The 22,204-nt window shown below is 68.5% G+C and overlaps 5 protein-coding genes across 5 annotated transcripts in view; 3 read left to right on the forward strand and 2 right to left on the reverse strand.

Moving 5' to 3' along the window:
• Nucleotides 1–95: 95 nt before the first annotated feature.
• EMIHUDRAFT_462193 (hypothetical protein) lies at nt 96–8,400 on the reverse strand (the record flags this gene model as incomplete). Its single annotated transcript, XM_005792003.1, has 21 exons — nt 96–316; nt 387–449; nt 522–580; nt 651–741; nt 808–889; nt 1,059–1,241; nt 1,322–2,133; nt 2,172–2,330; nt 2,441–2,490; nt 2,586–2,763; nt 2,846–3,292; nt 3,363–4,013; nt 4,092–4,192; nt 4,514–5,351; nt 5,565–6,638; nt 6,806–7,155; nt 7,193–7,566; nt 7,611–7,831; nt 7,917–7,967; nt 8,054–8,146; nt 8,218–8,400. 21 exons carry the CDS (start codon nt 8,398–8,400, stop codon nt 185–187), a joined length of 6,192 nt encoding a protein of 2,063 aa, XP_005792060.1. The 3' UTR covers nt 96–184.
• A 4,473-nt stretch (nt 8,401–12,873) lies between these two features.
• Nucleotides 12,874–14,537, forward strand: EMIHUDRAFT_200188 (hypothetical protein; the record flags this gene model as incomplete). The annotated part of the gene is made up of 4 exons (XM_005792004.1): nt 12,874–13,149; nt 13,226–13,277; nt 14,003–14,106; nt 14,460–14,537. 4 exons carry the CDS (start codon nt 12,874–12,876, stop codon nt 14,535–14,537), a joined length of 510 nt encoding a protein of 169 aa, XP_005792061.1.
• A 344-nt stretch (nt 14,538–14,881) lies between these two features.
• On the reverse strand, nt 14,882–16,427 carry EMIHUDRAFT_433458 (tetratricopeptide repeat protein). The gene is given in 7 exon segments (XM_005792005.1): nt 14,882–14,997; nt 15,015–15,170; nt 15,305–15,368; nt 15,435–15,491; nt 15,616–15,699; nt 15,771–15,892; nt 16,133–16,427. 6 exon segments carry the CDS (start codon nt 16,398–16,400, stop codon nt 15,073–15,075), a joined length of 693 nt encoding a protein of 230 aa, XP_005792062.1. The 5' UTR covers nt 16,401–16,427; the 3' UTR covers nt 14,882–14,997; nt 15,015–15,072.
• A 685-nt stretch (nt 16,428–17,112) lies between these two features.
• EMIHUDRAFT_200190 (hypothetical protein) lies at nt 17,113–17,982 on the forward strand (the record flags this gene model as incomplete). The annotated part of the gene is made up of 5 exons (XM_005792006.1): nt 17,113–17,229; nt 17,383–17,559; nt 17,606–17,659; nt 17,818–17,844; nt 17,917–17,982. The coding sequence occupies 5 exons, from the start codon at nt 17,113–17,115 to the stop codon at nt 17,980–17,982; spliced, it is 441 nt and encodes a 146-aa protein (XP_005792063.1).
• A 500-nt stretch (nt 17,983–18,482) lies between these two features.
• Nucleotides 18,483–22,204, forward strand: part of EMIHUDRAFT_448902 (hypothetical protein) — a gene marked incomplete at both ends in the record, with an annotated part of 6,776 nt that continues 3,054 nt past the window's right edge. The window contains 4 exons of the mRNA XM_005792007.1: nt 18,483–19,110; nt 19,215–19,606; nt 19,832–19,937; nt 20,158–20,281. Coding sequence (XP_005792064.1) covers nt 18,483–19,110; nt 19,215–19,606; nt 19,832–19,937; nt 20,158–20,281 — 1,250 coding nt within the window. The remainder of the gene's footprint in view (nt 19,111–19,214; nt 19,607–19,831; nt 19,938–20,157; nt 20,282–22,204) is intronic.

Consider the following 22,204-nt stretch of genomic DNA (forward strand, 5'->3'; position numbering starts at 1 on the left):
TCCGAGACGTTGGAAGCCCCCGACGTCTGTTCGTTAGAGGAGTTATTGTGTTAGTTAGAAATGCCGTGTGCCCTGTGCGTGTGGCTGTGCGTGTGACTCGGGTTGCTGACAGACTGCGCCCAAACGCTGAACGTAATACAGGCTACACAGCACACATCTCACGCTCAATTCAAGCCTTCAAGCCTCATGTCGCCATTGCATCTCGAGACCGCGCTCGCTTCGAGCGACCCCGTGCACTCGCTCTCGCGCGCCGCGACTCATCCGGCCTGGTCAGGAGCAGCTCGGGCGGCATTGTCCACGAGTACTCCTTGGTCACCTACGTTCACCCGCCAGCGTGAACAGGCGTAAACCACGGCCCGCGCTGTGCTCGCCGCCAGTCTTGGCGCCCTCTGGCGCCAGTACGGCCGGTCGAGTCGTGCGGACCAGCACTCCTTCCACAGCGATGCCGCCTACTCACAGCCCCCGTCGCTGCGAATGGCGCCCCGCTGTTCGAGCGACCCTCCGTGCAGCGGCTGCGTCGCCTCGCCCGCGGCCTCCGACCCCCCCTCCCGGCGTGACGAGCGGCCTCCCCTCGCCGCGCCTACCTTGCGCGCGAGGTGTGAGCTAGCCGCACCTCACCGGGGGAGCTGCACGCCTCCCTCTCCCCGCGCCCTTCCGCCGCCTCTTGCGCTCCCTGCCCTCCTCCTCGCCCTCGCCGCCCCTCCTCGCCGAACGCTCCGCCCCGCGCTCACGACGCGCCGCCTAACGCGGTCCGATTGTGACGGTGAGCCGTCGTCCACACCGCGTGCTCCGCCGCCACGGCGCCGCCTCCGCGGCGGGGTCGATGTACTCCTCCCGCCACACGCGCCGCCGCTCCTCGCGGTTGTACAGGAAAGCACGCTGCCGCCGCCTGCATCGCCAGAGGAGAGCTGCCGTGAGAACAGAGGCCGCCGAGCCCTTGCAAGGGAGCGCAAGAGGGCGCAGCGGCGTCGCCGCCTTGCCTCTATCCCCACACTTCGGCTACACTCCCGCCGCATCTCGGCTACGCCTCTGCTACAGATCGGCTATGACTCGGCCGCCTCGAGTAGCCACGCCGCCACCCCGCAGGCAGCTCTCCGTCACCGCCCTCCGGCTCGTGGCTCGCCTCGCCGAGGGCGCCAGGCGCCGCCGCCTCTGCGCCGCGACCGACGGTGTCGCCCTCGCCCCCCCACTCTGCGCTTGAGCTGTCGTCCTCCGAGCTCGACCACGGCGACAGCGCGCACCTACACCACACACGGGCGCGCTTCCCAGAGAGGCGTCCTTCACACGATCACCGCCCCACCGCGGTGTGAAGAGCTCGCACGTCGAGGCCGTCTGCTCTGAGCCGGCGCCAGACACCCCCGCGGCCCCCCAGTAGCTCGCAGGCACGCTCGGCGCGGCCGTGGCCGCCGCAAAGCCAGAGGAGGCGCGCCGAGGCGGCGGCGGCTCGGGGCCGTCCATGTCTCCCTCCCCGCCGGCCGGCCTGCCCGCAGGGGCGTCTGGCAAGCTTGCGGGCTCCTCGCCGCCGCGCGCCTCGTCACCCGCAGCCGCAGTGGCGGCGGCGCGGTCGCGCCGGTTGAGCGCCTCCCGCAAGGGCAGCCACCGGCCGTGCTCGGCTTGCGCGAGGACGTGCGGGTCCGAGCAGACGGCGCACAAGCAGCCGATCGCACCGCCGGCGGAGGGCAGCACGTGCGCCGCCCGGCCGCAAGTGTGTCCGCACGGCAGCGCGCAGCCGCACGGGCGTAGAGCGCTGTTGGAGCCGCCGAGGTGCCACTGCCAAGTGTCGCCGCCCGCCACAGCACAGAGCTGCCGCACAGTCGCATGCCATTCTGCCCGCCAGCCCGCCCGCGCACGACCGCCTCCCCTGCCAACACCCCTGCCGCCGCCCCTGCCGCCGCCGGCGGCGCTGGCTCGTTGCTGCCGCTCCCTCCAAGTCAGCACCTCGCCGTCGTCCGAGTCGCCCCCGCCGCCGCCCTCGCTCCCGCTCCCGCCGCCCCCGCCGCCGCCTCCACTGCCGGCTCCGCCGTCGCCCTCACCTCCGTCTCCAAGCCGGCCCCCGCCGCCGTCTCCATCCTCTGCTCGGTCGGCGCGGCCCCGCCTCGCCTCGTTGAGGAGCTCCTCGAGCCCAAACGGGTCCTAACATCTCCGGGCGATCTCGGCTCACCTCGGGCAACCTCGGGACGAACCGCACGACATTGCGCCTCGTCCGACGGGGCAGCGGCGCCGGCATCGGAGGCGCGCGGCGAAGCGGGGCTGGTCGCCTTCTGCGTCGACGGCGCCTCGCCGCCGCTCCTGCCGCCGCCGGTCGCCTCGAGGCCGAGAGGGAGCGCAGCCTATTCACGGCAGCGGTGTGAATGCACGCCACCCCGACGAGCGCGAGGAGGGGAGGGGTGGGTTGGCTGCGCGCCCCCGCGAGTCCCTCTGTGCGCGCCAGCCGACCGACCTTGCGCCAGAGCTCCGACCCCGCCGACAGCATGTCGAGGTCGCACGCGCCTGCTCGCAGCGGAGGAGGAGGCGTAAGTGCGGCCGGGTCACAGGGCTGGTCGGCACCGCTCGAGGGCGCGCGCAGTAGAAGCCAAGCCGCGCACGCGAGAGGGCGACGCAGATGCGGTTGTCGATGGCCGTGAAGCCGAGCCGTCCGCCCGAATTTGAGCGGACGAGCGAGACGAGGACGAGGTCGTTCTCCTCGCCCTGGTACGCGTCGACGGTCGAGAGGACGAGCCCGTCGAGGCCGCACGCCGCCAAGCCGGCGCGCAGCCGCAAGACCTGCGGCGCCAAGGGCGGTGGCGCGTCGGCGGGTAGGCGTGGCGAGTGGCGGGTGCGCGGCGTGGCGGTCTGCCTGCCCCACGTAGGCCGCGAGGATGGTGATGCGGCCCTGCGCGTACCCCAGCCCGACGAGCAGCGCGGAGAGGCAGAGCAAAACCTCGGCCTCGTGGCTGTTCTCGGGCGAGAGCAGGTCTCGCCTCACCCGCTCCGCCGCCGCGTGCGTGATGAAGTACGCCGGCTTGGCCATCCCGAGCACCGGCGGGCGCGTGAGCGTCACCGCGTGGTCGCGCAGCTCCGGGTAGATGGGCGAGAGCAGCCGCGAGATCTGCGGCCGCATCCGCCGCTGCGTGCGCAGCCGCACGTACGGCACGTTGTTGTTGAGCGCGCGCTCAAAGAGGGAGACGGTGAGGCCGTAGTGGAGCGCGAGCTCGTGGCAGGCGGCGGAGGGGCGCAGCTGCTGGTGGTCGCCGATGAGGAGCAGCTGCGCGGTCGACTTCCCGAGCGAGGCGAGCACGTGCGCCTCGAGCACCTGACGAGAGGTGCGGCCGAGGTGCGGCCGAGGTGCGGCCGAAGTGTGGCCCGTGCGCACGTTGTAGCACCTCCGCCGCCTCCTCGAAGACGGTGACGCGGCAATCGAGCTGGCGAACGAGCTCGTGGTACTTTGCCGCGCCCGTGGTGGTCATGCCGACAACCGCCGCGCCACGCAGCACTGCGAGCGCCTCAGCGTCGTCGACAGCGCGCTTCGCGGCGCGCGCGAGCCGGTAGGCACCGAGCGCCGCCTCGAGCTCGCGTTGCGCGCGCGTCTGTGCGCCCAATCGGAGGGCGGCGTACAGCGCCCGCCGCTCCGTCGGCGACAATACGTCGAGGGCGACGCTGCGCCCGCCCTCCGTCGCCGCCACCTCGGCCGCCTCGCAAGCGTGGTCCAGCTCGGCCGGCGACATCGGCGACGCGAGGCGGAGGTCGGCGTGCGTCGCCTCGCCGTGCGCCGCGCCGCCGGCGCCAAGCCATTCAGCAACGCCGCCCGCCGAGAGCCGACCCAACGCCGTGTTGAGCGCTCCCCACAGCGGCTGCACCTCGCGCGGCGGCGCGTGCGGCAGGGAGGAGCCGCGGCAGAGCAAGCTGCCCGACAGCAGTCTCGGGCCCCACGCCGCGTGGCAGCGGCCGGCGACAGAGGCGAGGCGCTCCCGCGCCCGTCGCAAGTCCTCCGTCAGGTTGTCGCTGAGCCGCTGCTCGTCTCTCGAGCGGTGGGCCTGACTCAGCAGTCCCCATCGGGTGGCGGGGAAGGTGTGCTAGTCGCGGCGCCGCCGCTCGTCTCTCGGGCGGTGGACCTCCCTCGTCCGCCGGAGCTCGGCCAAGTTGTACGCGCGCAGCGCCTCCGACTGCGACCGGCCGCCCACGCGGACGACGCGCGGCTCGAAGGCGAGGATGCCTGTTCACAGGGACGTGGTGTGAAGAGACGGCTGTCGGGCGGCGCGCGGCTCGGAGGCGAAGATGCCCTCGAGGAACTGGTCCAGCGCGTGATTGGTTTGGCAGAGCACGAGGATGGGAGGCGCGCTGCCGCCGCCACCCCCCGCCGCCAGGGCGGCCTCCTCTGCCGCAGCGTCGACTGCGACGCTGCCAGCGGCGGAAGAGGAAGAGATGCCATCCTCAGCGGCGGCGGAGCCGGCGGCGGCGGCGGTCGCCGCCGCCTTCTCGTGCAAAACTCGCTTGTGCGCGCGCCAGCTCCGCACCGCTCGAGGGGCAACGGCACCGCCGCTGCCAGTGGCGGCGTCGGCGGCGTCGGCGGTTGGGGCGGCGGCGGGGGCGCTCCCGGCTGCCTCTTCGCCATCCGTCTCTCCGCAAGCCGCCTCCCCGCCCACAGCCTCCTCGCTGTCATCGATGCGGAGGATGCACTCTTCCGCCGCCGCGAGCGACGCCGCCGCCTCCGCGGGCGCGGGCGCGGGCGAAGCGGGCGGGTCCGCAGACGGCTCCTCCGGCTCGCCGCTGCCGAGGAAGCAGGCGTGTCCGGTCGGGTAGCAGGCGGCGCCCGACTCCTCCAGCGCGCGCCTCTCGTCGCAGAGGCGCTGGAAGAGGGGCGGCGGCAGCACCGAGAAGCCACGCCGCTCGATCCTCGTCAGCCGCTGGTGGCGCTGCTCGAGGGCCGACTCTGCGAGCGTCTCCTCCTGGTCGCCGTGTAAGCTCAGCGGCGAGTCGGCGGCTCGGCGCGAGACGAGGCGAAAGGAGGCGAGGGGGACGGACTGCGGCAGCGACGCGCCCTCCGCGCCGGTGGCCTCCGGCGCTGCCTCCGGCGCTGCCTCCGGCGCTGCCTCCGGCGCTGCCTCCGGCGCTGCCTCCGGCGCTGCCTCCGCCACACCCTCCTCGGAGGCTGCCTCCTCCACCTCCGGGGCGAGCTCGGCCACCTCTGAGCCCGCCTCCGAGCCCGGCGCGTCGGCTGCGCCGGAGGCGGCCTCTGGCGTCGCCGCTGCCGACTCGGCACTCCCCACCGCGGCCTCGAGCGCTCGCTCGGCCGAGGAGGTCGTCTTGTACGTCTGGGCGATCAGCGCGAGCGTGCGAGCCTCGACCTCGCCGCCGTCCTGTGCGGCGTCCACCTAGTAATGAACGAAGTAGTTAATAACTAAGAACAGGTGGAGCTTATCGTCCTGCGCGGCGTCCACCAGCTCCCGCGCAGCGTGCTCGTCGAGGGTGCCGTCGCCAGCCTAGTCGTCGACGCATTCATTCTGGACCACTTATCTGGCGATCTCCCTAGCGAGGGTGCCGCCAGCCTTCGCCAGACTGGTGGCGCGGTCGAGCAGCGCGCGGACGTACGCGACGCCATCGATGGTCCGGTAGGGCTCGCCGTCGCCGCCGCTCGCCGAGGGAATCGCGCCGTCGGCCGGGCTCGCCTCCGCAGCCTCGTCGGCGTCCGTCTCGGCCACCGCCCGCGCGTGCGCCACCGCCGCCTCCACCGCCGTGTCGAAGAGGCCGAGATAGACGAACCTTCCTTCCTTCTTGCGCTTCGCCTCGTACCGGCCGTTGCGCGCCTTGTGCACGCCTCGGTAGCCGGTGGCGTTGCTGCTCGACAGGTGCAGCCGCACGCCCTCCGCCGCCTCCGCCACCGCCGGCGCTGTCCCGATTGCCCGCGCGTACGCCACCGCCGCCTGCACCGCCGTGTCGTACGTGCCGAGGTACACGTTCCTCCCGTCCACCTCTTGCGTCGCCTTGAAACGGCCAGAGGCCACCTTGGACACGCCCGTGTAGCCCGTCCGGTTGCTGCTGGACAAGTGCAACCGCAACCCCTCGACCTCCACCCTCTCCGTCCCCTCCGCTGCAGCGAGCTCCCTCTCGTCGGAGCTGCTGCCGTGCTCGGACTCGGTGCGGCTTGAACTGCCGCCCGAACTGCCGCCGCCCTCCACCAAGCCCGCCGCGGCCGTGCCGCCGCCCTCGTCCTCCGCCGCCCGTGCGGCCGTCAGAGCGTGCCTGTCGGCCGCCCGAGCCCGCGCCGGCGAGGAGGCCCAGAGGCGCGCGTTGCGGAGCAGCGTGCGCACAACGATCAGCCCGATAAAGGTCTTGCCTGTGCCGGGTGGGCCCTGCACGAGCCCGAGCCGGCGCGAGAGCAGCGCCTTGGCGGCGGCGATCTGCCGCTCATCGAGCGACGTCCCCTGCGGCACGCCCCCGCCGTCGGCCGCCTCCCACCCTCCGCACACGTCGACCAGCTGCCGGCGTCCTATAGCCGAGACCCGAGATCTAGCCGAGATCCACCCCGCGCATGCCGACCCTCGCGCCAGCCGGCGGCCCTGCGGCAACTCGTTGAAGATCGGGCGCACGTCGTACTGGCGGCCAGCCGGAGAGAGGTACGAGGGCGGCGCGTCGCACGCCTCATACCGCAGCAGCGCCTCCTCGAGCGGCAGTCGCAAGCCTGCCCACAGCGGCGCAACGTGTGAAGAGACGTGTGGAGAGACGCCTCTCGGGGGGCAGCAAGCCGAGTGCAGGACTCGCCTCCGGCAGGCTCGCCCTCCCCCCTCTCCCCGCCGCCTAGCCGGTGGCGGAGCAGCGCCGCAAGGACCGGCCGGTACGCGCCCCAGTACGCCCCCGCCTCCACCATCGAGTAGCGCTCGCCGGACCGCTCGGCTATCTCGACGGCGAGCCGCGTGTCCTGCGGCACCGCGCCCGCGGAGAAGGCCTCGAGCCCGGCGCCGTCGCGCTGAAAGGCGACGAAGAGGGCGCCGTCGCCGCGCTCGAGCGCGATTTCTCGCTTGGCGACGATGGCGCAGCGGCAGCTCCGCCATCCGTCCGGCGAGAGGAGGACCATCGAGCCGTTGACGAGGCTCGAGATCTCCGCCCCAGCTGTCTCCGCCCCCTCGCCGCCGAGCGCGAGCTCGTGCAGCAGGCCGAAGGGCTCGCCCGCTTGGGCGCCTGGGCACGCGTGGAGCTGTGAAGAGACGCGGCTCACTGAGGGCCGGAGGGCTCGCCCTCGCGCCTCGGATCCGAACCCCCTCGTGCAGCCTGACCTCGCGCGGCGGCGTCTCGCCCCGCTGCAGCGCCGCGAGGGTGGTGCGAAGCGGCCGCACAAAATCCTCGCGCAACAGGTTGTAGTGCGTGCGCAGGCACTCCTCGCTCGTGAGGAAGCCGGCGGTCTGGTTGGGCGCAGGGTCGACGCCACTCCCCGTCAGCTCTGCGGAGCGGGGCAGGATGGCGCCTTGATCCCATGCGCCGTCAGTGCACCACATCGCTCCTCCTCCTCCCCCTCCCCACCCTCCCCAATCCACTCCTCCTCCCCCTCCTCCGCCGCCTCCACCGCCGCCAGCGCAACCCTCGCGTGCGCCTCTGCCGCGGAGCGCGACCGCCTAGTGACTCAGCTGACGAGTCACAGTCGGCTCGTCGGTCCAAACTGCCGCTGCGCGAGTGGGACCGCCTCGGCGAGCCGCGTGCTCATCTCGGCAGAGAGGCTGGCCGAGGGCCCGACCGAGCCTCGCACGAGCTCGACCTCGGCGAGGAGCCGCTTGAAGGGGAGGCGCCTCGCGGCGGCGGCGAGCAGCGGCTCGCTCAGCAGCTCGAGCGACACCTCGAGCCAGGCGCACGCGAGCCGGTCCTGTGAGACACGTCACGGACACACGTCACGTGTCCGGGAGAGGGCTTGGCCACGGCGCTGGTGCAGCCGGCGCCTGCTTCTGCACCTCGAGAGGCGCGAGCCTCTCGTACAGCCGGCAGGCGGAGCGACGCACCGCCTGCGCGCACGGGCGTGAGGCGTGTTGGGAGAGGCGGCTCCACAGCCACGGCGTGTGAGCGAGTGGTGTGGCTACTGTGCCTCGACCCACTGCGGCGACTCGAGGAAGCAGACGAGGGTGAGGTGGGCCAGCGGCTCCCCTTTCTCCATCCGGCTCAGCAGCACCACGCTGCGGTGCACCTGAGGGAGCCGGAGAGCTTTGCTGGGAAGTGCTCGGAGCGTTCTCGTGCGTCCGGCGAGGCAAGACGCACGTCGGACTCATTCCAACACGAGTCGCGGGCAGACGCACGGAGCCCATTGCCGGTGCCAAGTAGAAGCTGAGCGATCGGAGGCGCGGCGGAGGCTGCCGCTGCACCTCTCTTGACGTGAGCCAAGTAGGCGCGGTCGAGCGAGGCGCGCAACGTCGGACAGAGGCCGTCGTGGGACCACGGCATGCCGGACGGAGCGTGACACGAGTCGAGGCGAGAGGCGAGAGCGAGCAGGCCACACGTCGAGGGGAGAGGGGGCAAAGGGCCTCCGCGAAGGCAAAGCCCTCTACTCCTGGCGCCCGTTCTGTGGCCAGAAACATTGGCGTGAAAAAAAAACGCGACGCCTGTGGGCCCGAGAGCGATATGCCGTGTCCGCCTTGCGTTTGTTTCATAACATCGAAGGCTAAGCTCAAAAAAAAACATACAGTTAAGGCTAAGCTCAAAAAACAGTTGCACGGTGCACCGCGGCTCTCGCTCGAGCCCGAACTGCCCGTCGGACATGTCGGAACCGTCGGATAATAGCGACTAGCACACCTCTGTCAAGAGTTCCCGAGGAGTCACACAGTCCACCTCCCTGCGAGCGGGGCGGGGTGCGCACTGTGCCTCGGTGTTCGTGCGTCGCCCATCTCTCCTGGAGATCGGTCTGCTCTATTTATTTATTGGGGGTGCGCTTAGGCCTTAGCTCCCCGGCCCTGAGCGTGCGGTTACCGACTGCACTCCAAGCAAGGGCTCTCCATTCTCTCCATCCAAGTGCCCACACACACATGCACATGCACATGCACATGCACATGCATGCACATGCACATGCACATGCACAACGCACACACATGCATGCGTTTTGCATGCATGCCACACCCACATGCACAGACAGACACTGCCCCTTCCCCTATCCCCCCTCAAAAGACCTCACTCAAGGGCGAGGACACGCCTGAGGGAGGGTGTAGAGGATGTAGAGTTTTAGGATGTAGAGTGTGGAGCACTGTAGAGCTGTAGAGATGTAGAGCGCTCTGGAGCGCTGCAGAGCTGTAGAGCTCTACATCCGCCGCGTGACGATGCGCCTGCGTTGTAGAGCGATGTAGAGCGCGATTTGCTGTAGAGTTTGTTGTAGAGGCTCTACAGCCAAACCGCCGGGAAGGCAGTGACTCAAAGAGGTCGAGTCGCACTAATGGGGTGTACAGTCTCCGAGCTTACTGGAGCTCTGATGGACGGCCCTGACTATCCCTGACACACAGAGAGTCACTCTGACGGCGCGGTCGCATACCGCTGCGCGAAGCGAGCGAATTCTTTGCCGATGTGCTTGTTGAACGCCGCACTGCCGACGACAAGGAATGCGACCGCGCTGACACGCATAGCGCCGCCTCGTCCCGTCGGCTCGCCGACGCTCGCTCGCGGGCGCTGACACCGGCTGGGCGTGCCGAGGGTGAGGCGCCGTGTTGGCACGGCAGCGTAATGCAGGGACTACTCGTGAGGGCCTAGCTCGCCTCAATAGAGCTCTACCAGTATCCGTTAAAGATTTGGAAAGCGTAAAAACCGAGAAACATCACGCAACGCCGGCTACAGTGACAATCGCCACCACGACGCATCACCGTCTCGCACGCCGACATCACGCGAACGCACGGTCCACGGAGACCCGCGCGCGCGTCGAAACAGCACCGCGCTTGCCTCTCACTTGAGCAGCGACCAGATCCCGCGGAACAGCGAGCTCCGCCGCGCGAGGCCGTCCAGCAGGAAGACGGGCAGCAGTAGCGCCCGCAGGCTCGCTCGGCGCTCGAGGGCCTTGGTGAGCTTCGAGGCGGTGAGCCAGCGCAGCAGCGCCGTCGCGGCCGTCTTCTGCTGCCTCCAGTACCCCTGCACCCAGTCCAAGTTGTCGAGCAGCTCGACGGGGTTCTCGGGCTTGGCGAGGTCGACGCGAGCCGGCACCCCTGCGGCGGCGCAGCGCTCCTCGAAGCGCGCGACCGCGCGCTCGTACAGCTGCAGGTCCTGCGCGCACAGCGGCGGATGTAGAGCTCTACAGCTCTACAGCGCTCTCCAGCTCTACAGCTCTACAGCGCTCTACACTCTACATCCTCTACACCCTCCCTCAGAGTAAGTAAGGTGTGACGTGTGTGTGGACTCGAGCGAGGTGTGTGTGGACTCTGTCTGTCCTCATCCCAACTAAGGGCGGCGGCGCGGGAAGGCTGGATAGGCCGCCGCGATGGCCGGCAGTCTCTCGTGCGCTTGGCAGGCATCCCTGTCTACGCCCTTATCCCAACCCTGTTTGGCCGTGTTTCTTTGTGTTAGTGCCAGTGCGCGCCAGTCCCGTGCCTGGTGTCGTGTGAGAGAGTTTCGTGGTAAAAATCTTTTCTCGGACCACACATTCTTTTGCCAACAAGATACCTACACATTCTTTCAGGGTGAGTCGCGCTCAGCCCATGATGGCTGCCGGATCGTTTTCAATTTAGTTGGGATGGATGCGGTGAGAGGTGCGCTCAGAGCGCCCTGATGAATGGTAGAGAGGCGCGGCGAGGGTCTTACCGAAGAAATTTTGACCGCGCAAGATATAAAGGGTGTCCTAAGGGCTCTGCCCGCAAGGCGCCCGCGTCGCAGACGCGGTACCATTGACAAATCTGCAATATACCCCCACACGAGCAAATAGCAAAATCCGAATACCGTGCACGAAGTGGGCGATGTGGGATGCAAGCCTTCAGCTGGTGCCAAGACATTCGTAAAATTGAAGCCAAGAACGGCCGCCAAATCCGTGCTTTCGCGCTACCTGAGGGGAAAGCCGCTGATCGAGCCCAGCGTGCCCGCGGCCGCCTCCCGCGCAGCACCGCCGCTGCGGAATCGGATCGATCCCATGGAGGAGGAGGGCGCAGTCGGCCAGCGCAGCAGGCTGAGTCCCTCCCCGCGCCGGAGCCCCCCTGCAGTCGAGGGAGTCCTCGTTGGCGATGAAGGTGGCGACATCGAATCGCGGCCGACACACGTCACGTGGGAGGAATGGGCGATGAGCGGGAACGATGCGCGCTACGACGCCGACTCCGCCGTGCTCGTGGCCGCAGAAAGCCGCGCTCCAGGAGCACGCCAAGATGCAATGGCTCGCTTGCTTCGATTCAGCTCTCTCGGCAGCAGAAGTGGGGCTGGAGCGGGTGGGGGTGGATGCCGATTGAGGGAGAGCGTCTCCAGCTGCGCCCTGTGGCAGCTGCGCCCTGTGGCAGCTAGTCGAGGGACTTGGTAGTTGTGACCCCCCTGAGTGAGGACAGGAGAGAGAGAGAGCGTTTTGTGGTGTTGGTGTACGCAATAACGGGACAGGGTGGTTGTTCTCTCTATCTCCTCTTCTAGCTCTTAGCATGAGCTGCGCCCTGTGTCCGACCCCTTTTGCGCAGCAACACCTTAAACTTTCAGGCCCTCCAAATTCGGGTCGGAGCGTAGCGGAGTGGGCCCCGAGTTTGAAAAGGGCGACGGACGCTTGCGTCCTAGCCTCCAACAACGCCTCCCCGGCGCAGAGGGGCCCCCGGAGGGATGCACAACCGCTCCACGCCACGCCGCTTGCGGCGGTCCTCTTCCCAGCTCCGCTGAGCCCGTGCGTTATTTTATGACCGCGCACAAGATATAAAGGGTGTCCTAAGGGCTCTGCTCGCAAGGCGCCCGCGTCGCAGACGCGGTACCATTGACAAATCTGCAATACACCCCCACACGAACAAATAGCGAAATCCGAATACCGTGCAGAAACCATGTGATGTGGGACCCAAGCCTTCAGCTGGTGCCAGACATCGCTTCGTTTTACGGAAACCAGAACGTCCGCCAAATCCGTGCTCTTTCGGCGCAACTTGAGGGGAAGCCGCTGATCGAGCCCAGCGTGCCCGCGGCCGCCTCCCGCGCAGCAGCGCCTCTGGGGACGACACGCGCTGCGGAATCGGATCGAGCCCATGGAGGAGGAGGACGCAGTCGGCGAATTGGAGGAGGAGAGGAGGAGGGCGCAGTCGACGAATGGGAGGAGGAGGGCGCAGTTGACATTGTCGTGTCTGACTCAGAGGAGGAGTTGGAGGTGCAGCCATGGGTGCTCCGGCAACCTAACCTGATCCAGAAGCTCGCCGACGTTGTCACTCAACGTGCGTCATGCGTGCTCGAGCTTGAGGGAGGAGCTCAGCTAACGCTTCGGCCAGCCCCCCAGCGCCGCCGCCCACCGCCACCCACAAAGCACCTGCTCTACTATCCCGTACCTGGCTGGCTGACGCTCACCCCCCCCGCTCCACTTTCCCCTGATCATGCCCGTGATAGCACCATCACTGTCGCCGTCCTGGTTTTGAACGTGGCAGCTAGACTCTAAGGGACTCGGTAGTTGTGACCCCTCGTGAGTGAGGAGCAGGAGAGAGAGCTTTGTGGTGTTGGTGTGGTTGTCTCTCTATCTCCTCTTCTAGCTCTTAGCATGAGCTGCGCCCTGTGTCCGACCCCTTTTGCGCAGCAACACCTTAAACTTTTAGGCCCTCCAAATTCGGGTCGGAGCGTAGCGGAGTGGGCCCCGAGTTTGAAAAGGGCGACGGACGCTTGCGTCCTAGCCTCCAACAACGCCTCCCCGGCGCAGAGGGGCCCCCGGAGGGATGCACAACCGCTCCACGCCACGCCGCTTGCGGCGGTCCTCTTCCCAGCTCCGCTGAGGGCCCGTGCGTTATTTTTCCAGCGATGGCTTCCACCGCGGCGGCGAGGCTAACGGGCAAGGTCGCCCTGGTCACCGGCGCGGGTTCTGGCATCGGCCGCGCGTCCGCCCTCGCGCTCGGCCGCGAGGGTGCCTCTCTCGTCCTCGTCGGCCGGCGACAGGCGCCGCTGGAGGAGACTGCGGGAGCGCTGAAGGCGCTCGACCCGGCCGCTGCTCCGCTGGTGCAGCCGACGGACTGCACCGATCCGGCGGCCGTGTCGGCGCTCTTCCGTGCCGTCGAGGAGCGTCACGGCCGCCTGGATGTCCTATTCAACAACGCGGGATCGGGCGCGCCGCCTCAGAGATCACTCACTCCGACCTCTGAGAGACTTGCGAGAGGCGCGTGAAATGTCGAGCGGCGTCGGAGACGCCGCATGCGTTCCGGTCGCACGTGACGGAGCTTGCAACTCTCAGGCGCCCCGGCTCTGCCCCTGGACGAGCTGCCGGTGGAGGAGTGGCGGTGAGATCCGCCGAGATCCGCCGAGATTGGTCGAGATCAGCTTAGAAGGAGATCAGCCACCCGCTGCCTGAGCCCGGCGTGAGAGACCTCCAGTCTCAGCGGGCGCGAGTCTGCGCCCCTCGACCCTCTGCCGAGCCCACGCCGCCTCCCTGCCGCCTCTGCTGCCAGCCGAGTGCTCAGCAATAATAATAATAATAGTAATAATCTCTGCTGCCAGCCGAGTGCTCGACGTCAACCTGTCCGCCGTCTTCCTCTGCTCGCGCGAGGCGTTCGCTCTGATGAAGCGGCAGGCGCCGCAGGGCGGCCGCATCATCAACAACGGCGACCCGCACACACCCCGCCGGACGCGCCTCCACGCACCTTAGCCACACCTCCGCCTCCGCCGCACCTCGGCCACACCTCGGCCGCACCTCGGCCGCACCTCGGCCGCACCTCGGCTGTATCTCGGCTGCACCTCGGCCGCACCTCGGCTACAGGCTCCGTCTCGGCGGACCGGCCGCGACCAAACAGCGCCCCCTACACCGCGACCAAGCACGCGGTGACCGGCCTCACCAAGAGCTGCTCGCTCGACGGCGAGATGTCGCCGAGACTGGCTCCGAGAGGAGTCCGAGAGGGGACGGAGGGAGTCGCGGCCATCTTCGGCCAGCTGTGAGTAGAGACGCGTGTGGCTGGCACGCTAGGCCGGCCGTGGAACATCGCCTGCGGCCAGATCGATATTGGCAACGCCGACACGTCGCTCGCCGCCGCCTTCAAGACGGGCGTGCCGCAGGCGAGATCGAGCCGAGATCGAGCCGAGATCGAGCCGAGATCCGGCCCAGCTTTGGTGCGGCGAGACCGCCGCCGACCAAACTCGCTGCCTCCCATCTCGGTACATCTCGGCTCAACTCTCGGTCAGTCAATCTCGGTACACCTCGGCCGGCTGCAGCTCGGCTGCATCTCGGCTGCATCTCGGCAGGCGAACGGCGAGGTCAAGACAGAGCCCACGATGGACGTGGACGACGTCGGCCGCGCGGTGGCGTACATGGCGTGCGGTAGCCGAGATGGAGCCGGGGCGGAGTTGAGATGCAGGCGAGGCGTGGCCGAGGTTCAGCCGACAGCGCGTGCCGTGAGTAGGCGAGTCTGCCGCTCGAGGCGAACGTGCTGCAGATGACGGTCATGGCCAACAGCATGCCACTCATCGGCCGAGGCTAGCGCCAAGTCAGCTCGGGCAAGGTTGAGTAGAGAAGTGCATGTCGTGAGGCGGCGGCCACGCGCGATTCGCCGGTATGGCTTGCGACCGAATAATTTTGTACCGAGGGTTGCCGCGCAGCGCGAGACGCGAGAGTTTGCTCTAGTTCGGTGGTCGCCTCCGGTTACCCCCCGCCGCTGAACGTCTTTTCTCTCTTCATAAGGCCCTCTGCGCAGCACAGGACGAGTTTTGCCCGCGCTGCATCAAAAATTTGTTTACGCATTACGGGAGAGACACGACCCCCCCAGACGCCAGAGCGCGGTGGCCGGTGCAGCTGGCTCGTGGCAGCGCCGCCCCTCTCGGCCGTGCCAGGCGGAATCCGGAAAGCGAAAGACTTCCGTCACATCTCACACACACGTACCAGCACGGCGAGCAAGTCCTCGCGCCGGCTGCTCCTGTGGGCTTGCCCACTGGCCGAATCACGCGCGACCAGCGCTCCGGCGTGACTCCGACAGCGGACAGACCCGGCCGGAGGGGAAGCTGCACGGTGACCCGCAATCACTTTCCGAAGGAGATGTTGTACGAGCCTGTGGCCGGGTCCTTCTCCGCCTTGAAGTTGTCGAGCGACATGCCGAACCGGCCGAGGATGTTGTTGCCTGCGGCCGGGAGAGAGGTTGAGAGAGAGAGAGAAAGAGAGCCGCGCTGCACCGCTGTGCCCGCACAAACCCGGCCACATCTCCAGCCGCATCTCCGGCCCCCTCCATGTGCCCCCTCTCTGCTACATCGCCGCCCAAGTCCTTCAGCTTCCCGAGCATCTCCTCCTTCTGCGCCTCCAGCTTTGCCGCCGCCGCAGCCTACTGCCAGGACCAGACACGGTGCAGAAGGCTCACACCGCTTCCCAGCCTCGCCGCCGCCGTCGCCTCCAGCCGAGGCAGCGCCGCCGTCGCCTCGCGCCGCTCCTTGGAGCCGGAGGGCGCCTGTGGGGGAGGTGGGGCACCGAGGTGCGGCCGAGGTGCGGCCGAGGTGCGGCCGAGGTGCGGCCGAGGTGCGGCCGAGGTGCGGCCGAGGTGCGGCCGAGAAGTAGCAGAGAAGAGGCGGCGCCTGCTCCGCTACGCTCCTCATGTCCTCGGCCGCCTCCGAAGGCTCGTCCAGCGCCTCGCGCGCCTTTGCGCGGCGCAGCAGCACCTGAGCCGCGAGCAAGACAGGCGGGTCCGGAGCCTCGGAAGGGTCTCGTAAGAGTCTTGTCGCAGCAGCGCCTTGACGTAGCCTGGTCGCAGGGCCAGCGCCGCCGAGCAGTCCGCCACCGCGTTCTGGTGCTCGCCAAGCCTCGCGTAGCAGGCGGCGCGGTTGCCGTAAAACACCGCCCGCTCGGCGCACTCTGCGGCCACAGACACGAGGGATCCGCAGCGAGTGCGATGGCGGAGCCAGCGGAGCGGCGAGGTGAGGGGCGAGGTGAGATGAGAGCGCACTGAGGCCGCTGGCTAGGAAAGGGCGCGGGAAAGGCGCTCGGGGCGAGTGCGGCAGGAAGCGGTCGCAGGGTCCGCAACCAGATCAGATGAGTCTCGGGTGTGCGATATGCTGACAGCGAATTTTACGACAGAGGCGTGGCGAGGCGCGCCGTCAGTGACTGCGTCGATGGCATCCGAGTAGTACTCAAGCGCCTCCACGTACTCGCCCGCGCCGAAAGCCGTGTTGCCCTGCTCCTTGGACAGCAGCGCCTCTGCCAGCGCCCGCGCCGCCGCCACCCTGCTCGGCTCGGACGGACCCATCCCGGCCGCAGCCTCGGCGATCGCGACACCGACTCCCCTCAAGCCGCTGCGCTGGTCAGCGGGTGTGGGCCTCGCGAGCGCGGGCGCGGGCGCGGGGATCTCCTCGATTATCGCCATTCTCGAGGCGCGGCGCGGCGACTTTCTTGGGCAGCCCTTGAGAGCCGAGCGAGTTCTTTTATACAGGCCAAGTCAGGTTTTTGCTCATGGTGCATCCACTCACACCACCGCAGTACAATCGATTGAGTCCGGGTTTTTTATGCGTATGATTGTAAGGGCGTGGGGACCCGCCCCAGGACAGGCTCTGGCGTATGATGGAGCGCTCTGGTGCCGAGGAGAGCCGCTGGCACGAGGTAGATGTGAAGCCACGACGGGTCGATACAGCAGGCCGACCAGAGAGTGCAGAGTGAGCACTGCCCCTCTCCAAGATCGACTCCTGTGGAGAAGCCCGCCTAGGACCATCAAGGGGAGGCCAGGTACACTTGACCCGCGCAAAGAGCTCTTCCGAAACTGCGAAACAAAGTCTCCTGACACGTGCTCCCTCTGGACAGGCGGTTGGAGGGATGGACGAGATGGGAGGCGGCACCGGCAGCCTAGATGGCCGGAATGCGAGAATACACCGAGATCGCTCCAGATTACTCGAGATCTTCCTAGATCGGGAACGCACTCATGCATCAGGGCGAGCATCGAGAGGACGCGTCACCTGCTGCGGCTCAGCGCTCTCAGCAGACACTGTATTGCACCTCGTTGGACCTAATTTCACACCCACACTTGCCGCCGCTCACTTCGAACGGTGAGCAGCGCCTCTCCACATTTCTAGCTGTGACCAGGCATGCCGATGGACGGCGGGATGGGCGACATGGGCGGCATGGGCGGCATGGGCGGCATGGGCGGCATGGGCGGCATGGGCGGCATGGACTCGGCCCCGCCCGACTTTTCGATGCCCACCGTCGGCCCTCTCGCAGAGTGGAGGATGACACAGGCGCGCGAGCTGCCCTCCTCTTGCCCCCCCCCCCCCCCTGGCGCTTGTGCTAGTCCGTACCGCTGGAGACCCACCTGGCCTTGGGAGTGCCCCTTCCGACGCCCCTCCCGCTGCGTGCAGGAGAACAAGCTCGCCGAGCGTGCTTCGGTCGCCGCAGCGGCACTGTCCGAGAAGCAGGCCGAGGCGCGGAGCGCGCTCGACCAGTTTTACGCGGAGCGGAAGGTGAAGAGCGAGGCCAAGGCAAAGAGCAACAAGGAGGAGGAGGCGCCCTTCTTCCTGCGTTCGCCAGCGCTACGCGTGAAGGAGGACCAATCATTCACCGCACGAGGCGTGACCCGCGTAGGCGTCCTTCGTGGCCGACCGCGACGCGACAATGGCCACGGACAGCTGGGAGTCGGTGATGCTTGCCCAGCCTCACCTCAAAATCGCACCGTTCAATCCTGGACCGCATATAGCTCTCCAGCTAACCCAGCTCCTCCGCCCCCCCCCCCCCCGCCGCCGCCGCCGCCCGCCGCCGCCGCTAAGATTTGCAAGATGGTGGACCTCAACGTCAAGGATGGCGAGAAAGACAACCCAAAGCCGGTGCGCGCCCAAGCGAACCCCAAGAGAGTCAAAAGAGACTTTGCTCCACATTTTGCCGGCACGCTTCTCTAGGTGGACCGTATGCGCGGGATGCTCTTCAAGCTCAAGGCGGCGCCCGCGGCTGGGGTGGCGTTCTGAGACCGCCCAATCGAGTTGGTGAGGCGGGCACCCGCCCCACTTGCTTGTGTCTCGCGCGGAGCGGGACAGGTTGAGCCGCACATGAAGCGAGAGGGAGTACTCCGCACAGCTGGATCGCGTCGCCTTTGTAGTGCCTTTTTTTGTGCACCATTGGAGCACTTGGAGTGCAGTCATTAATCTCACATCCAGGGCCGGGGAGGGCTAAGAAGCGCACCCAGCGGGCCGGATGATTGGCATCGGGTTGCGGGCAAGAAAGCCCTAGGCCTAGCCCTGGGGGTGCGCGGTCGCAGCACGCAGGGAAATTAAGGGCCTTAAAGTAAACACGGGTCCCCGAGGGTTAGCTCTGCGCTCCGGGTTTCCCCTAGCAGCGGAACGCCCCCTCTACTCGGGGCTAGTAGACACCAGACACTAGCACGACAACACACACATTCCTCACTGACATCACCGCTCGGAACCCCCCGCGCACGGTCTCCTCACCAGGCCCATCATTTTTTGTCAGTATGGCTATCAGCATGGCGATGCTTGGGCTGGAGTCATTCCGGTGCCGGTTGGCTGGAGTCCTACGATTCATCCGTCAGCTAAGCCTGCTCCGACTCGTCCCGCGCTGGGTGCGCGCTCGCGTGCGACGCCATCACGGCGGCTGGAAATACGCTTGCGACTCCGCCAACCATCGCAAGTGGCTGGCTCCGGCTCTCGAGGCGGCGGGGTTGCGGGAAGAGGAAGAGGGCTGGCGCGGCACTGCGGCGGTGCGCTGGACGCTGCGGAAGCGCGTACTGCCCGACCCGGTTGGCGCCGCAGCCTTCAACTGCCTGCCACAGCTGCAGCTGCTCGACGACAAGGCGTTGCTGGCGCTGCTCTGCCGCTCCTTCTCACGCACGGCGCCGCTAGTCACGCACGTGATTTACGGCGAGTGGGACGCCGCGCGCCTCGCGGCACTGCGCGAGCGGTGGGGCGCCTCTGCGTGCGACGAGCCGCGCTGGTTTCCAGATAGATGGGAGCAAGGTCACGGCACTGGAGCATTGGAAGGGTTCGAGTGGCGGCGGCGGTCACACGAGCAAGACAGAGACAGCAAAGGGCTGGCGGCGCCCCGACGCAGCGACCTCCCTTCTAACCTCCAGCCGTGCGTAGGTGGATCATCAAGGACGCGCACTCGTCGAACGGCTTCTCCGCCGCGCTGCTCGACCTGATTTGACTGGTGAAAGTGAGCCTCACCTCGATATTTAATCAGTTAGGCTTCTCCGCCGCGCTCTTCGACCGGCTCTCCCGGCCGCTCGAGCCGACGGACGTGCCGGGAGGCTACTGCTACGTGGTGCAGCAGTACGTCGACCGCCCGCTGCTGCTCGGCGGACGCAAGTTCGAGCTGCGGCAGTACGTCCTCCTCTGCGGCGACGGCGCCGGCTTCACCTACTCGACCGCCCTGCTGCGCCTCGCGTCGGTGCCGTACGAGCTTCGCTCCGAGGACCGCCGCGCGCACATCACCAACAAGTACGTGCAGACTGGGTGGGAGAGCACGTCGGAGCTGGTCGGCTCGCTGGACGACATCGAGTGGACCTCGGCCCGGTGGCCAGGCTACGAGCGGCTGCTCGAGGCGTCCCTCCTCCCCCTCCTGCGGGACCTGCTCGACGTGCTGCAGCCGCTGCTCGAGCGAGGCCGCCGCGCCGCGCCCGCCTCCGCCTCGCCGCTCCACTTCGAGCTCTTCGCCTGCGACCTCGTCGTGACCGCCGAAGGGGTGTGCAACCGAGATCCAGCCGAGATCCAGCCGAGATCCAGCCGAGATCCAGCCGAGATCCAGCCGAGATCCAGCCGAGATCCAGCCGATCTCCTGGGACAGGTGGCACACCTTATGGAGGTCAACATCAACCCTGCCTTCGGCGCTTTCTCGGAGGCGACGCAGGCCGCCCTCGTGCGCCCCCTCTTCGCCGACCTCGCCGCCCTCGTCCTCCTCGTCGCCGCACGTCAGCTCGCCCTCCCACACCGTCTCTTCACAGCCCCACCCCTGTGAACAGGTCCTCCTCCCCGCAGCCGGCGAGCCGCCCCGCGCCGGGCGCTTTCGGCAGATCAGGGCCGCGGGGCAAGGCGCAGCGGCCACCGTCGCAGGCAGCGTGGCTGATGGCGAGGGCGGCGGTGAAGCCGGCGGCAGCGGCGGCAGCGGCGGCGCAGGTGCAGATAGCGCAGGCGGCTCAGACCGCAAAGGCGGCTCAGGCGCGGGCGGAGGCGGAGTCGGGCTCCCGCCAAAGGCGGTGGACGACCTCGCGGCGCACACGGCGTACATGCTCTTCAAGAAGAGCCACCGAAAGCGGTACGAGCGGCAGCCGAAGCCGAGCCCGTTGTGGCGCGGCGCGGCGGGCGGCGCGGGGGAGAGTGCCGGCAGCAGCTGCATGTCGGCTGCCGCCACGTCAAATGGCCGGCTTTAAAACGTTACTGTCACTTAGCGTCTACGTACAGTTTGTGGTTAAGAGAGTGGTGTCATTGGAAGAACGACGAAAACGAAATAATCCGCGCCGGATGCTGATCCCCGGGCGTGTGTGCGTGCGAGTGCTCTGTGTGCAGTGTGGCCTCCAAATCACCCCTCCCACCACTACCGAGCCAGCTCGAGCAAACGAGGGAGCGCCGAGCCGCAGCCGAGGTGCGAGGATGACAGTACCGCGCGTGATTCAAAGCTACAACACCTCGACCTCCGCCTCGCACCCTATCAGCGGCGCCAACGAGAGCCGCTCCAGCACCAACCGCGGCGTCTCATCGCGAATCAGCAACTTGTGCCGCCCGGCGGGCACATCCTCCGGCACCCGAAGCCGCGCCACCACCGGCCCGCCAAGCTCTGGCGAGAGGACACTGCCAATCGGCCAAAATTGTGGCTCTGCGGCGTCGTCGTCGGCCGGAGCCGCCTCGAGCGCCACGCCCAGCGTCCGGCCCCACTCCTCTGGCGCCGGGAGCGCGCGGTCGTCGTGCGCCGCGTCGTGCGCCGCCTCCACCTCCTCCCCTGTGGCCTCCGAGAACGGCGTCGCCGCCACCCTCACCTCCACCCTCACCGCCGCCCTCACCGCCGCCCCCTTCACCGCCCCCCACGCCGCCGCCCTCGCCGCCGCCCTCGCCGCCACCACCCTCACCGCCGCCGCCCTCGAGCTCCGCGCCCTCGTCTGCGCCCTCCTCTTCGCCCTCGTCAGCTTCGAGCTCTGCCCCGTCGTCATCGCCCAGCGCCGCACCCTCCTCTTCTCCATCGTCAGCTTCGAGCTCCGCCCCGTCGTCATCGCCCAGCGCCGCACCCTCCTCTTCGCCCTCGTCGGCTCCTAGCTCCGCCCCCTCCTCTTCGCCCTCGTCAGCTTCGAGCTCCGCCCCCTCCTCCGCCCCCTCCGCCGCTCCCTCCTCTGCACCCAGTTCGACGGCTTCGCCTACCGCGTCGCCCACTCCGTCGCCCACCTCCCCGCCGCCCTCACCACCACCGCCCTCGCCGCCACCGCCCTCGCCGCCGCCCTCACCTCCACCCTCACCGCCGCCCTCACCGCCGCCGCCCTCGCCGCCGCCCTCGCCGCCGCCCTCGCCGCCGCCCTCGCCGGCCGCCGCCCTCGCCGCCACCCTCACCTTCACCCTTACCGCCGGCCTCACCGCCGCCCCCTTCACCGCCCCCCACGCCGCCGCCCTCGCCGCCGCCCTGGCCGTCACCACCCTCACCGCCGCCGCCCTCGAGCTCCGCGCCCTCGTCTGCGCCCTCCTCTTCGCCCTCGTCAGCTTCGAGCTCTGCCCCGTCGTCATCGCCCAGCTCCGCGCCCTCCTCTTCTCCGTCGTCATCGCCCAGCGCCGCACCCTCCTCTTCTCCATCGTCAGCTTCGAGCTCCGCCCCGTCGTCATCGCCCAGCGCCGCCCCCTCCTCTTCTCCATCGTCGGCTCCTAGCTCCGCCCCCTCCTCCTCGCCCTCGTCAGCTTCGAGCTCCGCCCCCTCCTCCGCCCCCTCCGCCGCTCCCTCCTCTGCACCCAGTTCGACGGCTTCGCCTACAGCGTTGCCGACGGCTTCGCCTACCGCGTCGCCCACTCCGTCGCCCACCTCCCCGCCGCCCTCACCACCACCGCTCTCGCCGCCGCCGCCCTCGCCGCCGCCCTCACCTCCACCCTCACCGCCGCCCTCACCGCCGGCGCCCTCGCCGCCGCCCTCGCCGACGCCGTCGCCGCCGCCTGCCCCACCAACGGCATCGGGGACCCCGCCCTCCCCGACGCCGCCCGTAACACC

The sequence above is a fragment of the Emiliania huxleyi genome, assembly GCF_000372725.1.
Source record: "Emiliania huxleyi CCMP1516 unplaced genomic scaffold EMIHUscaffold_11, whole genome shotgun sequence".
NCBI classification, from domain to species: Eukaryota; Haptophyta; order Isochrysidales; family Noelaerhabdaceae; genus Emiliania; species Emiliania huxleyi.